This window comes from Colossoma macropomum, unplaced genomic scaffold (assembly GCF_904425465.1).
Source record: "Colossoma macropomum unplaced genomic scaffold, Colossoma_macropomum, whole genome shotgun sequence".
Lineage (NCBI taxonomy): Eukaryota > Metazoa > Chordata > Actinopteri > Characiformes > Serrasalmidae > Colossoma > Colossoma macropomum.
The window spans coordinates 31,322,102-31,337,583 of record NW_023494788.1 but is presented as its reverse complement, the minus strand read 5'-3'; the positions used below and the strand labels follow the sequence as shown (position 1 = coordinate 31,337,583).

The 15,482-nt window shown below is 39.0% G+C and overlaps 1 protein-coding gene across 1 annotated transcript in view; it reads left to right on the top strand.

Moving 5' to 3' along the window:
* Window positions 1-15,482, top strand: part of il1rapl2 (interleukin 1 receptor accessory protein-like 2) — a 354,577-nt gene that overhangs the window by 331,129 nt on the left and 7,966 nt on the right. The window contains exon 8 of the mRNA XM_036569190.1: window positions 5,784-5,929. Within this exon, the coding sequence (XP_036425083.1) occupies window positions 5,784-5,929 (146 nt within the window). The remainder of the gene's footprint in view (window positions 1-5,783; window positions 5,930-15,482) is intronic.

Sequence of the window (15,482 nt, the reverse complement as noted above, 5' to 3'; positions counted from 1 at the left end):
ATTTTTGTACCATATTAAACCAATAGATTTGACAGTAGTTAAACAATAAGTTACAGATACCTGGACCTCTCATATTGATACACCTTTTTACCCAAAGTAGTATACTATGTAGTATTGATTTTTCTCTCCCAGCCCTTCTTTCTAGCTACCCCTTCTTTTAATCTAGCTATTTCCTCTCACTAGGGGCACCTGATGCATGATTTTCCTGCTTGCTGTACTTGTTGCAGTATCAATATTTTAAGTCCCCCTGTGGGATAGACTAGAGACACATTTTCCCCATAGCTGACCCAGTACAGCACAGGAGGGAGGAAGAATATAATTAGATACAGAGTTGTTTATTCCAGCCATACTCGTAAAAGTAAAAATCTATTAAGGGAAGCTAGTGAGTGGTCATGGGCAGATGTGAGGTGAAGCCACGATGCAAGCATTGCTGATTTTAGACCCACAATGAACACCCATTATCCATTTAATGTGACTGAAGTACATAAAAGGGAAGGGGAGAGTAACCTTAGAACAAAGGCTGTGCTATTTTTCAAACGAAGCATGCCTCCGAATTCATTCAAGGCAGCACAGGTCAGGTTAGTGCTGCAAGATACTATGACCCAGTTTCTACCAGTGACTGTAGACTAATGCAATCTGTGCAAAGGAGCGAAAGAAGAGAGAGAGAAGAGCAGTGCAGAGAGGGAAGGAAAAATAATAACAGAGTGAAAAGGAAACATGTTTTTGTTAGCATTTATAGCAGGAGGAGGTTTGGGTGTGTGTGTAGGTACAAGCCATTGTGCATGTGGTATGTTGGAGTTGCTGCTGGTATGTGTGGCCAAAAGAATGCAAATTAAAAGATATATGCTAGCCTAAACAATGTGCATTAGATCCATGCTCTAATCTTTTCATCACATCAAAATACATCTGTCTCCGTGTCGCAAGAGTATGGTGCTTTAGCTAAGTGCTTTAGCTTTATTGATTCTAGCTGTGGCCAGTTCTAACATAACTATGTCATATAGTTGACATAGCCAGTGTCGTGTAGTAAGATTATGTGAGGAAAGCCATCTATGTGCAATGTTTTTTTAGCTGATGTTAAACCAGCAAGCCAGGTCTTTCTTTGTTTTCCTGTTAGGGTTAAATTGGAGTCATCGTTAAGCAATAATACAGCTGGATCCACAGGAATTTCTTTCTCAACCAGGACAGACATTATGGTAGTAACATTTATCCAGAAGTCATGAATGTCTCCACATTTCCACACCATTAGCAAAAAAGTTCCCGTTTGTTGTTGTGGGCAATGGTTATAGTACAGATTTAAAGCAGCTTTTGTGAAAAAAAGCACACTTTTGTGGTGTCCAATGTAACTTGTGACAATGTTTAAAATGGATCATTTGGTGATTGGGGTTTTTGATGCATGAAATATATTTTCCCATGCTGTTATTGACTGTATTGACAGATAGTTCTTTTCCCAAATAGATTGCATTTGGAGCTTCTTATCTAATGTTTAAATTAGATAAGAATATATAATTACAAGACTTTGTGATGCCGCATTAACGCTCAAGCTGTAAACCTTGGCTTGTTCCCCATGGTATTCCATATGCTTTAAGGGCTCAACAGAAAATACAGAAAAAAAGGATGATTTTGGTATATGGAAGGTCATTACTAAATTTGCAAAACTTAACATCCCCTCTGAATCAAATATATCCTTGTGTTTAATGTCCTGTCTTGTCCACTGCTCGACAAAAATGGTATAGTACCCGATTTTATATTTTTATTGTACCATAATAGTGTTTGTAAATGCCTTTTGTTATTATAATGAAGATATTTCTCCACAGCTCTGGAATTTGTGACGGTATTAGTCCTAATGAAACCAAAGTTTTGCAAACAGTATTTTATAGACAGCCCAAAAAACAATACATTGTGAAGTCCGATAGGCTCACTTAATTGTTCCTCAATTTGTCTCCAAGGAGTAGAAGAGAGTGGATCGGACCAGACTTTTAATGCACAGAGCTGGAAAGCTATATGGCACATTATAAAATTAGGTAAAGATAAATCTCCTTTCATTTTAGAATAACACAGTGTGGCTGATTTCATCTTAGCTTGCCTACTGCTCCAAATAAATTTACGAATTACTGAATCAAGCTTTTTTCACCAGATTACTGGGGGTGACCGAGGAATCATTGCACAAAAAATGTAAGCATGGCAGTATATTCATTTTTGCTGTTGCAGTTCCTGACTGTAAGGAAGATAATATTTTTGCCCATCTAGCTGTATCATTATGAATTACCATCAGAGTAATCTGCCTCTTGACTGGAATTAATGGAACCAAGGCTGGTGATGTTAAAGTTTCTTTGGCTTAAACGGGAAAAGAGATTATTTAAGCCAATTGACCTGAACATTTTTCAAACCTATTGAATAATGCTAATATGTCCTGAATTGATTCAAAATTAGAAATATACAATAAAATGTCTTCATCATAGAGAGATGTTGCATGTTTGTCTTGTTTAGTTGTAATGTAGAATGAGCTAGTTTTAATTGAAGCACCTCACTTAAAGAGGCATTCTGGCCCAAAAGAGTTTACTATGTTATTTATTACGTTATGCAGTATTATTCATTTTATATTGTTGTAAATTTTCTCCTTTATCAATGTTCTTTCACTACAGTAGCTAGGAAGCATTGTGCAAATCCACCATACAACTATTAGGAATCCATGTGGTGCTCTCAAACAGTCCTGACTGCTAGCATAGCCACTGACCTCTAGGCTAAAACAACCAAGCTAGCATAAGTGTAACTCTGTCATCTAAACAAAATTATAAAGAAAACAGTGATTATATTTTTATTCAGCACAAAATAAACACCAGAAACAAGTTTTTACCCTTTCAGCCAAAGAAATTATGTCAAATTACGCTTCATCTGACAAATCATTTCTGTCAATTGTCTTCATTTTAACAATGAGATGAAAACAGTTACTACAATTATACGACTGCAGTTAGATAGTCGGCTTCCTAGCAGCAGTGCTAGCTACCTGCCTTTCTTTTGCATTCACCAGCAAGCAGGGAAAAAATAAAAATATTTCAACATGCCAGCCCCCAAAAATCTAGCTGAAAACAGTTGGTAGTTCCTTCAACCTACATCATCATCATCAGAAGTGGGTTTTACTAGTCTTTCAACTGAGACAATTTGGTAGAATCTACTGTGGCATAGCCTTAGGATGTGAACAAGCATGTTTTAACAAATATATGTTTGCATTTTTTATTTTGGCCACAGTATCCCTTTAAGTTGCCCATCTAAAAGTACCATATTCAAACTGTTTAGACACACTCTACTGTAATACAGGGAGAAATACTTAGCCAACAACATGACTTGTACAAAATTGTGCTGTTTTTTCACTTAAACTAAAAGAAAACACAGAAATTTAAATAAAACAATTCTAATTTTAATACAAAACTACATGTCAGTCAAATCTGAGATATTTCAGGCGAGATTTGTCAGAGAATTGGATCAGATCGGCATCGTCTTTCATTTGTATGTGAAAGCAGGAATTGATGAGTGAATACTCACATTCGAGCATGTCTGTGACTACATATTAGGAAAAGTGGGCTGATAAATGAATTAAGTTCTGTATTTTAGTGCATTAGAGAATGAGAGAAAGCAGTTGTGTTTAAAAGAGGACATCATTCTACTGCATTTTCTGTTGAAAGCAGCTTTTATTTTGGGGCACTCTCTTCAGTTTGTTTTTCTGCCAAGTAGGTTTAAACACACAATACCCACATACACTCTCACACACGCAAACAACACACACACACTCACACGCTGTCAGCCCAGCTAACACCACGGCTAATTACTCTGCCTCCGACAGCAAGCACATCCTCTAAATAAAGATGTGAAAACCTAGCTGCCACACTGTCACCCAGCCGCCCCCACTCATCTCCCTATCTCTCTTTATCCCTCCTTCCCTTTTCTTTTGCTCACATCCTCCACCTATCCTTATGGGCATACAACCTTGTTTCAGTCTGGACATTTCCCTGATATTTGTAAAGCTTGTTGAATGTTAGGTTTAAATTTGGTTAATTTGTTGAAAATTGGGTTTCCAACTACTGTAATTTTGTGGACTACAATTTCAGATGGTGCCACAGATTCTGATTCAGTTTGTATTGAGATCTGGTCTTTGACTTGGCCAGTGTTCTTTTTGTCATTCAGCCACTCCTGTGTTGCTTTGTGCTTGGGATTTCCCTGTATTTTGCTCCATCTGTCATTCAATTTTAACAAGATGCCCAGTCCCCACTGAGGAACAACATCCCCACACCATGACACTGCCATCCCCATACTTCACTGTTGGGATGGTGTTTGTTGTGGAATGGGCAGCGTTAGTTTTGCACCACACATAGCTTTTTGAATTTTGGCCAAAAGCTGCTTTTTTATCTCACAATTTAGCTGGTTAACTCTGATATGTTCTGGTAAACTCCAAATTTGCTTTGATGTGTTTTTTCTTTAGTAATGGCTTCTCCCTGGCCACCCTCTAGTACAGGCCAGTTTTATGCAGAGCTCTTGTGCATATGGTGTATAACTTTATTTCAAATCTAATTTTTGTTGCAGAACAATTTGTTATATAAAGTCCACATGAAATTAATTCATGTTGAGGGTCCATCTTTTAAAACAAAACATGGCACAGCACAAAATATGAAAGTATCATTTGTAATCCAGATGAATCTGATGACAGACATTCTCAATTTGTCGATCTGTCTATCATCTATCACTATCAACAAGTAATTTGTGGCAAATAGGTGAGAGGCCTTTGAGGCCTGTTTAGGGTGCGAATTACAGGGGGCTTTGGGGGGGTCTGACACCCCTATTTAAAAATGTAAGCCATCCAAGATGATATGTTGGAGTGGTTCATAAAAGATAGGTGCAATACAATTTTGTATTTGTTTGGGTTACTTGTGCTACTTGTGTTAAGTGTTGCTTGATACATGATGCTGGCTATCTGCTAACTTTTGCTGGTGAACTTATCTTGCCAGGTACTTAGCTGCTAAGTTGCTAGCTCTACCATACACTAGTAGAATATGGTAAAAGGTGTAGTGGTATAGCTACCTTCGTAAAAAATTAATTGAATATTTTCATTAGATTTTTTTTTAACTGAAGCGTGTGCCTACCTTATGTTGCTAGGATTCCTGTATAATCACTGTGAGAAAACAATATTGTAAGCTGTCACTGGCATGTTCACTCTATCAGCAGTCATTTAGTTATTTGTGTGTATAATACTGAATGAATACATACTAGACCAAGAGTTAACCCACCACTGACAGATTTTTGGTTAATATCATGTCACTGGTTAAAAAATTGGTTAAAAATGGTCTCTATTTGCCACTAGAGTTTTTTCCATGTCATGTATTCTTATGATTGATATTGACTTCAAATTCACGAGAAGTGTTTCAGTTTGCTTGCTTTCACTTATTTACGGAGCCCTGCTGGTGACATCCTATATAAATAAAAATAATGCGTGGCCACGCCTTCTTAACGTGTGGGAACGAGATCCTAATGCGTTGCCACAACTTAGCAAGGCGTGGGAATGAGATGATTAAGTCGTGGCCATGACTTAGTATGGCGTGGGAACGAGATCATGGCTTACCAAGTCGTGGCCATGCATTAGGATCTCGTTCCCACATGTTACTAAGTCGTGGCCACGACTTAATCATCTCATTCCCACGCCTTACTAAGTCGTGGCCACACATTATTTTTATTTATACAGTTAGAGTTTTTATCTTAGTCTCACTGAAATGCTTGTGAAATATGACTTTGTTCAGGGTCCTCAGAGAGTACTTGGGGGAGAAAGAGGTGGAGCTCTCTCTTACCTTTGATGCTGTGGAGGAGACCGACATGGGCAACTACACCTGCCATGTGGAGAACCATAATGGACGTGGGCGTGGAAGTGTTGTCCTTCAGAAAAAAGGTAAAACTTACTTAAACCTAATGCTTTTACAATTTGTAGGTTTTATGACTTTTATGACTTACATTTTAATATGCAGTAGTAAAGTATAGTGTAAGCATAGTAAAAGTTGAACCAAGACAGGATTTTATGTGAATATAGCTAAATGAACAGTTTTTGTTTTGTATGAATTAGGACTGGGGTACATCAAATGACGTTGGAGGTATGTCAAAAATTCTGACATTAATCTTCATTTAATTTCTTTTAATGAGCTGGCTGCATAATTACACACTTTAACGATACAGTTTTCAGCACATGGCAAACTCAAGCTCTAATAAATCTGCATTTTATTCCTTTATTATAAAAGGCTATATCAGAGAAGAAAGTTTTTTACTCTAGCTCTTTCTGAGCACAACACATTTAGGAGAAACTACAAACAATATAGTTCAGTTATTGTGTGCTACTGTGTGCATGAAAGAAGTATTTTTTTTGGTGTTAAGACCTGGATGATGTTTGCTAGTCATGTACTTGAGTTAGTTTCACTTTTGCAGACATGGTTTAGTTTGCAGTTTTAATGAGTTATTTATTTGTGGCTGCTATAATCAACTCTTAGCCATTAGCCTTTTGGTAATGTGTTTATAGCGCTGCTTTGTGTTTGCTGAGCGGATGATGTTACTGTGATATATGCAATCTGTAGCTCAAATTAGTGAACATTTTGTTATTTAATGTTCATTTTACAGCCGCAGACTCACTCTCTCTCACACACACAGACACACACATAGATGTGCCCTCATATTTATTGCTGCAGCATTTATGATTACAAATTAAAAATGTTCAGTCATCAGTTGTTCTCCCTGAGCTCCGGCAGGAACTCCAGACTGACCCACACCTATTAAACAGTAATACAGAAGCATCCTTAATATTGTGTATTTATTATGTATTACCATTTGAGTTTTAGATGGGGCAGACTGTTCTTCCCAATCATACCTGTCCAGGTCTCCCAGTCAATGCCAACATGAGCATTAAAGTCTCCTAGCAAGACTATGGAGTCTTAGGCAGGGCCCTTTCCAGGACTCGCTCCAAGAAGGCTGAATACTCCGAACTGTTGTTTAGTGCATGAGAACACACAAAAGTCAGAGTTTTCCTCTGTGCAAATTTAATTCACATTGAGGCAACCCTCTCATCCACCGGGACAAACTCCAACTGCACGGCAGCCAGCCGGGGACTTGTGAGTATCCCCACACCCGCCCGGCGCCTCTCACCCTATGCAACTCCTGAGTAGGAGAGGGACAAACCCCTATCAAGGTTTGTTCCAGAGCCGACACTGTAGGTGGAGGTGAGCCCAACTATAGTTACTAGTTGGTACCTCTCAACCTCCCACCAGCTCCTTCCCCCTGGTGAGGTTACATTCCACTTACCAAGAGCCAGTTTTTGCCACAGGGGTCTATGCCACCAAGGGGCTCCCTGCCATCTCCCACTGCCTATACAGCACTGCACCAGTCCCCCATGCTGGACCTTGCGGGTGGTGATCCCATGTAGTCCCTCCACACTGCCTTTTCGGGCTGAGCCCGGCCAGATTACGTGAGCTACCTGCCAAGGAACACTACCCCCAGGCCTCGCTCCAGGGTTAGGTCCCAGCTTAGTCATGGAGGATTTTTGTATCGAGTTAGTCTGGGTCTGGGTCACTCCAGACCTGTTCAGCTTTGGAGACCCTACCAGGAGTATATTGCTACAGGCAACTTAGCTCTGAAGATCTCTAGACCACACAAGCCCTTCTGCCACAGCAAGGCCCCAATCCAGGAAGAGCCCTGTTCAAAACCTCCATTGCGGAAGCTGCCAGACGTAGCTGTGGCCAAAAGTTTGTTGGTGCCTCTCAAGGCAGTAACCCAAGAACCCCATGGTAGACACCAGTGAGGTGAGGGAGGCCATCAAACTGAAGAAAGAGGCCTTTAGGGACTGGATGGCCCGGAGGACTCCTGACTCAGCGGATAAGTACCGACAGGCAAAAAAGGTGGCAGCAGCAACGGTGGTGGAGGTAAAATCCAGGGCATTTGAGAAGATCAGCAAAGCCATGGAAAAAGACTTTCGGTCGGCTTCAAGGAGGTTCTGGACAACTGTCTGGTGACTGAGTGGTTGGGGTGGCTTCGCCCAAGCTGTATTCGGCAGGGGTGGAGAAACTCTGACTTCAAATGTGGATATTGTTGGTCGGTGGAAGGAACACTTTGAGGAACTCCTTAATCTGAGAGACAGGTCTCCCTCACAGGAGTCAGGGCCAGAGGCTTCACTCCTGTTTGTGATATTCATGGACAGGGTGTCTAGGCGTAGCCGAGGTCAGGAGGGCATTATGTGAGGAGGCTGGAGGGTGGCATCTCTGATATTTGCAGATGATGTCCTTTTGGTTGGATAGCATTGATGCCCTCAGCACTCACTGGAGCGGTTTGCAGCTGATTGTGAAGTTGTTGGTATGTGGATCAGCACCTCTAAGTCTGAGTCCATGGTCCTAGGCCAGAAAAGGATGGTATGCCCACTCCAGGTAAGGGGAAAGGACTTGTCCCAGGTGGAGGAGTTTAAGTATCTCGGGGTCTTGTTCACGAGTGATGGGAAGAGGAATTATGAGATCGGCCACAGGCTGGGACAGGCAGCAGCAGTAATGCGGTCACTGTACAGGACTGTAGTGGTGAAGAGGGAGCTGAGCCATGAGGCAGAGCTCTCTGTTTACCGGTCGGTCTACATCCCGACCCTCACCTATGGTGATGAGCTGTGGGTAATGACCAAAAGAATGAGATTGTGAATACAAGTGGCGGAAATGAGCTTTCTTCACATGCAACGCTCTATTTGATAAGGTGAGGAGCTCGGTCATCCAGGAGTAGAGCCGCTACTCCTCTGCATTGAAGTGTGTCTGTGGTAATTTTTGCCCATTCATCCAGAAGAGCATTTGTGAGGTCAGACACTGATGTTGGATAATGGGGTTGAGGTCAGGGCTCTGTGCAGGCCAGTCACACCAGTGAGTAAGTGTTTTAGGGCACAATTTCTGTTTATTTGCTGAGTTTAATCTATTAGAAAATTAAAATAAAATGAAATAAGAAACATTTTATGTTTTATTTTTTTGCCCAATATGTTAAATTCAGCAAATAAACAGCATTAAATATGCAGAACCACATTAAACATTAACAACATTAACAGCACTTGGCCAGGGGTACTTTTGCATATGGCTGTATAAACTCTCTTGATTGTTCATTATCATTGGATGCACATCTAGGGTAAAGGGCATCTAGCTTTGGTACAGTTTCACTGAGAAGTTGAGGAGAGCCAGCAATTGTTTGCATGCACCATGCATGAAGGAACAAGGTAATAAGTCCCACCTTGTCATGTTCCTACGGTTATTTGTTTTTTGGGAAGAAATGACTGACTTGTACTTGTACCAAGTATTCATTCCCAAATGGAGGGGCACATTCCATAAATGTGGCTCAGAGGGTATCCATCCAAGGGTTGTTTAGCCTCTGATGTAAACTTCAGTTGGCAGTCCGTCCAAATTATGTATTGAATATGGGAAGATCTCAATAAATCAGAAGGACCATGCTTACCATTATTTAAAAATATATTTTAAAGAAGTGCAGTAACCACCCACCCAGCACCTGTTGTGATGCATTGTAATGCAATCACTCAGAACAGTTTTTACAAAAGAAGAACATGCACTTTCAAAATGCAGTTTAAAGAACACTACAATGTTTTTCAACCTAATCTCTTTGTGCTGCGCCTGTATTGCACTGTTGATGACCATGAACAGTAATTTCAATGTGTTTGCCTGAGCGGAAAACAGAACACCCAGTGACTCAAAATAGAAGCCATTGAGCAGTTGCTGAATGCTGTAAGTAAATATTTGAAATAAATGACTATATAATACAAATTCAAAACTGCAACCATTAGCTTTTAACGGTACAGGTTGCAGAATGAGAGAAAGGGTGTGTGCAAGATTTCTGCTCCGACCCACACTCACACAAATGCCTACAGTTACCCAGAACAATGTGTAGGGTCAAGCGAAATGTACCTTTTCTCTTGAGAGTGTAAACATATACGTAAAAACTTCTTGTTATCTAGCTACATGTTAATAGTGCTAGCATTATGAATGACCGAACTAGTTAATGTTAATTTGGTGAACTCTTTACAAAGTCATAATCATAAAAAAGCAATAGGCACATACAAATTTTATTCCAGTTTAACCTTCTGGTGTATTTACTGGTCATGTACTAGTGCTTAGTGACTGTATCTTCATACAGTGTTCATGGAACACTAGATAAATAAGCTAAATAAGGCTGCTGATACAACAAGATAAAGGAAAAATTTTAGCTGATTAAATAATGTTCTCAATGCTGTTATTTCACCTGTTAGTAGGTCATTGTTATCATAAGATTCACAGTGTGTTTCAGTGCGTGCATTTCTGATTTTTTCCAATATTAATGATAGCCTTAAATTAGCAATGTTGGTAGGGTCTAAGGGTGACAATTAGTAGCATATAGCACCACCTGCTTGTCTTAGCTTGTGCATGCATGTTTCAACAATGGGCATCAGTTAGTCAGTCAGTGAGTGCGTTTATATGCACTCAGTAATCTGAGTTATCCAATTATTCAAATGGTCATGTAAACTCTGATTTAGAAATCCAATAAAGAGTGCTAGATTTTAGCTCAGTATTCAGATTTCCCAGTGCATGTAAACTCTTACCCGGATTTTTTTTGGGATTTCTCAGTCGGTGCATGTACGGAACAGACTGCTGTACCGCAAAGAAGCAAGCGGCTTTGCTGCGAGATGGCAGCAAAACACTTTTGGAGCATTGCGGAAACCAACTACATTCTCAATATAATGAAGGATTTAAATATTCTTCATCTTATGATGATGTATGTTCATTTTTCAGGTAAAGTGGCGCGGCATGGAGTTTTACATTATGTTTACGTCACGTCTTCTTCTGTGAGTTTATTGGCCGGTTGCAAAGCAGAAATCCAATTACTGCCTGACTCATGTAGACCCAGAGTTTCCTTATTATCTCAATATCAAACACGTTGATCGGATCACTGACAAAATCCGATTTTCTGGACACAAAATATAATATTAAATCTAAATAAGTATTTAATTTGTTCATTTTGTGCACCCTACTACCCTTTAATTCCAGCACAATATTGCTGAGGAGATTTGATATAGGATAAACCACTTGCATAACAGAGGGGAAAGTCAAAGTAAAATTGGAGTAAAAAAATTGGAGTTTCCAGAACTGGAGTTAAAAACCATTAAAGAAAATAGAGAAATTAGGACTCGCAACAACCGTGCAAGACCTGGTAGACCACTAAAACTGACATCTTCAGATAAACAGCACTTAAAGCTTTCATCTTGAGAGAGAGGAGAAAATCAAGCTGCATCAGATGTGAAAAAAAATCCCCAGGTGTTCCTGTCCATCCTTCCACTGTGAGAACTCAACACTGTGGATCTAAAAGTATGTGCAGCTGTCAAGAATGAAAGGAAATAGGCATAAAAGAAGAAAAGAACACCAATAGAATACCAAACTGGAGATCTAAGATGTGAGGTAAGGTTTAATGGACTGACAAGTCTAAATTTGTAATTGGAATTACATGAATTGTGAGAAGCAGAAAATGCAACCATCTTCTAAGATTGAAATATGGGGATGTTTATAAGGATGGAAAATATCCTTGCAGATTTCTTTAAAAAACTAAAAGCAAGCAAAAAGTAGACACACTAAATGTCGAAAAAAGGTATGTTATATATTAAGATATTATTTACAGTTGTTGAGGCTTCTGCATATTTTAATGTTAAATATATGTTTTGCTTTTTTCTTTGATGATGAAAAATGTGTAACGTAGTTAATGGCCATTTAGACTGGAAATGAAATAAATGAAAGGGTACAGTACTATACTATCCTTTCTAGAGATTTACTGATTTTAAAAGTGGATCTTTTAAGCTTCACATCTCTCACCATGGGGCGGCACGGTGGCGCAGTGGGTAGCGCTGTCGCCTCACAGCAAGAATGGCCGGGCGACCAGGGTCATTTCTGTGTGGAGTTTGCATGTTCTCCCCGTGTCTGCGTGGGTTTCCTCCGGGTACTCCGGTTTCCTCCCACAGTCCAAAGACATGCCGTCAGGCCAATTGGACATGCTGAATTGCCCCTAGGTGTGAGTGAGTGTGTGAATGTGTATGTCTGTCTGTCTGCCCTGCGATGGACTGGCGACCTGTCCAGGGTGTATCCTGCCTTCCGCCCAATGACAGCTGGGATAGGCTCCAGCACCCCACCGCGACCCAGAAGGATAAGCGGTTTAGATGATGGATGGATGGATCTCTCACCATTATCAAGTACAGTTGCTGCTAGGGTTAGGGTTATCTTTTTACTGGATTGTTTTTCCTAATTATTGTTTTTTCTAATGCTTAATGAATGTACTGCTTCTGACTGAATCATCCCTTTTTAAGCATCCAAATTGCTGTTCTATTCCCAAAGTTATTGAGTCTCAATGTTGATTTGTGCCTGCTGACCCCAGAGGTGGTTTTCAAAGACAAGAGAAACCAAATACACACTTTGAGCTCCATTATATGTGCTCAGTCATTGTAATCGGAGACATCAATTGAAATGCTGATTGTTATCTAAACACCAGCTAAGTTGACCAGCTATTTTTCTTAATGCTTATGCTGATAAGTCAGGTACACAAACACAAAAACAAACAAAACATATCTCTGAAATGATAACTTCATATCAGAAAGAAAAGAAATCTTAATTTTAGTTTATGTTAATATAACTGTGACCATTTCTATTGGTCCATTTGTTAGTAAATGTTCATATAATGAAAAGAGGAGCTGCTGTTTTCAAATTAACAGAGCAAAACATTATAGCTTTAATATTGCAATTTTAATTATTTTTGGTATGTGGAATGGTATATGAAATAAAAAAAGGTGAATAATTCATTGTGATGGCATTAAACATGAATGTATTTTCGCCAGCTTTGCCAGCTTATTGAAATGTTGCTCTGTATTAATCCTGACACCCCTCTTGACACTTAACAATGAATGTAAGGAAATGAATGGTGTACTCTAGAGACCAGGATTCTCTAGCCCTGTGATAGGCACACAGTGACCTCTGCTGGGTAATAGAAAAAGGGCTAGTCTAGTTTCACTCTGGATCAGCTAGTGCTTACAGAGTTTACATACAGAGGTGGGTATAGCCTAAACCAATACCAAATGTTTTGTTACTTTGTTAAGGTAATGACAGAAGAAGTAAAAGTAGCCTAGCACAAACAACTTGAGTAGGAGCAACAAAGTGTCTGTTTAAAGTACATACTCAAGTATGTGTTCCCTGTAAAACTCCGGTGGAAACTTTTGGTATATTCAGCATCTATCAGCACAGAAACTGACATTTGTTACTATTATTATTTTTATTTATTTATTTATTTTTGTGATATGTCTCTCTCAAATAAAATACTAAAGCTTGAAATGAGCAACAGCAAAGCAGTGAACTGAACCAACAAAACAACTTGTTCACTGTTGGTGCTGAACCAAGACAAAAGAATGAACACAGAACAACTAAAATGTGGCTTAAAGGCGACAGAATAAAAAGTAGATTACAACTTTCTTTGCGGCTGTTTTTGAGTAGAAGTAAAATATTATCATTTGATAATATCTCAGTGAAGTCCAAATCCATCAACATTTTACTGAAATACTTGTAAGTGAATTAATGTAACTAGTTACTACACATCTCTGAGTAATGAAGGGCCTTTCTAAGGATATGCAATGTAAAATACTTTTAGAAACATTTGATTCACATAACACATGATTCTGATGGAGTAAGTGCACTTTCTCATTTTCTTCCTGTGCTTTCAACATTCCATTACTTGTAATTATAGACCATGTAAATGTCCTGCACAACACTTTTCATAGAAAAGTACAAAACCTGAATACATATGTACTTCAAAGTACATATTGTTGAAATGGCATCTAAACTCAAACTAAACTCTGCAGGAAAAGATCTCCAGGAGAAGTGTTGGTGACCACTGCTATAGATGAACCTCTTTCGGCTCCCTAAATGACCATCCAGTGGATTGCTCTTTAAAAAATAGTTTTATAAATGAGATGTGCAAGAGTAAGGAACTGTTTGAAAAAAAATCTTTACAACCACATAATCTAAAGATTCTATACTGATAAAAGTTGGGTTTTTTTATAGAGCCATATATCGATTCCATGAACCATTTAGGAACCTTTGTTTTTAAGAATGTAATGAACAAAGGTGACAGTGGTGGATAAAAAACAAAAGCACAAGACACTGGCAATATGAGCAATAACAAAAAGCACTGGTGGCATATTGTGTTTGGGGGAGTCCTAACTAATGGGGGAGTTAAATATGACCAAATTGGGGAGAAAATTGGGAAAAATAAAAAAAATTGAAACCGTGTATTGAAATTGATCCAAGGGTCTGTCATTTGCAGTCTTTCATGGAAACCACTGTGGGTGGTCAAAATTTGAATCTTGATGCATCCTATAAGAGTGAGCGGAAAGGAGGGAGAAGTTATGCACTTGTGATCAGATGGCTAGGCTTTTTTCTGTAGTATTTAATAAATTCTAGGGGTTGTGATTTTTAAGGCTTTATTTTGTTAGAGGGCTGGTGCAGCAGACATTGAAAAAGTGAGGTGTACTAGAGCTCTGTAGAATCAAAACACTTTTAACACATGAAATATCGAAAATCAAATCTTGAATCCTGACTTAAAATCAAAAACTCATATCGAACCTGAAAATCTGTGTGTCAGTAGATCAAAAAATAATATTGGAATCCAGAATTTAGGTAATTAATAGAATTTGATTGGGACTTTAAACTTCTGACTTTTCACTGAGTGCATGCTGTGAATGAATTATTCCAGTGAGACATGCTAAGCATTTTTACTGAAAGAAAGTTACTTGTATTTTTAAGTGTCAGAAAAAAATCAATTGCCCAAGCTTTTACAGGAATGCCATTAGATTCTGCTTCTTTTTTGGTAAAGTGCTGTAGTTAACATAGCAGTCATGTTGTCAGTTAGAAATTTCTGATCAGCATTTGAGATGAAATTGGTAAGAAAATTATCAAGCACTATTTAATACGAAGAATATTTGATGATGTCACATGTGGTGTTTTATTTAGATATATAGCGTACATTTATCAGTTATAATCTTAAATAGGAGGAAGCGTGGCTGTATAGTTACTTTACAGCTAATTAAATTTCATAATTGGAGTCATGTCCACTGTATCACCTTAGGCATTACAGTGTGGCCGTAACAAATGGCAAATGTGCATTCTATACTATATGACAGATGCTGCTGTCTGTGAAAAATGATACTGCTATCAGAGAGGCTGACTGAAACAGAGATTAATGGCTTATTTTGGTGAGTGACAGTATGGCGAACATGAACGATTACAGCGAGTCAAGGAATCTTGAGGTTCCCTCTGTAGACTTCCACATTTCTCCCATCAGTTTTAGGAAACGATTTTCCTCTCTCCCTCCCTCCCTCCCTCTCTCTCTCTCTCTCTCTCTCTTTCTCTCCATGCTCTTGTTTTTGCACT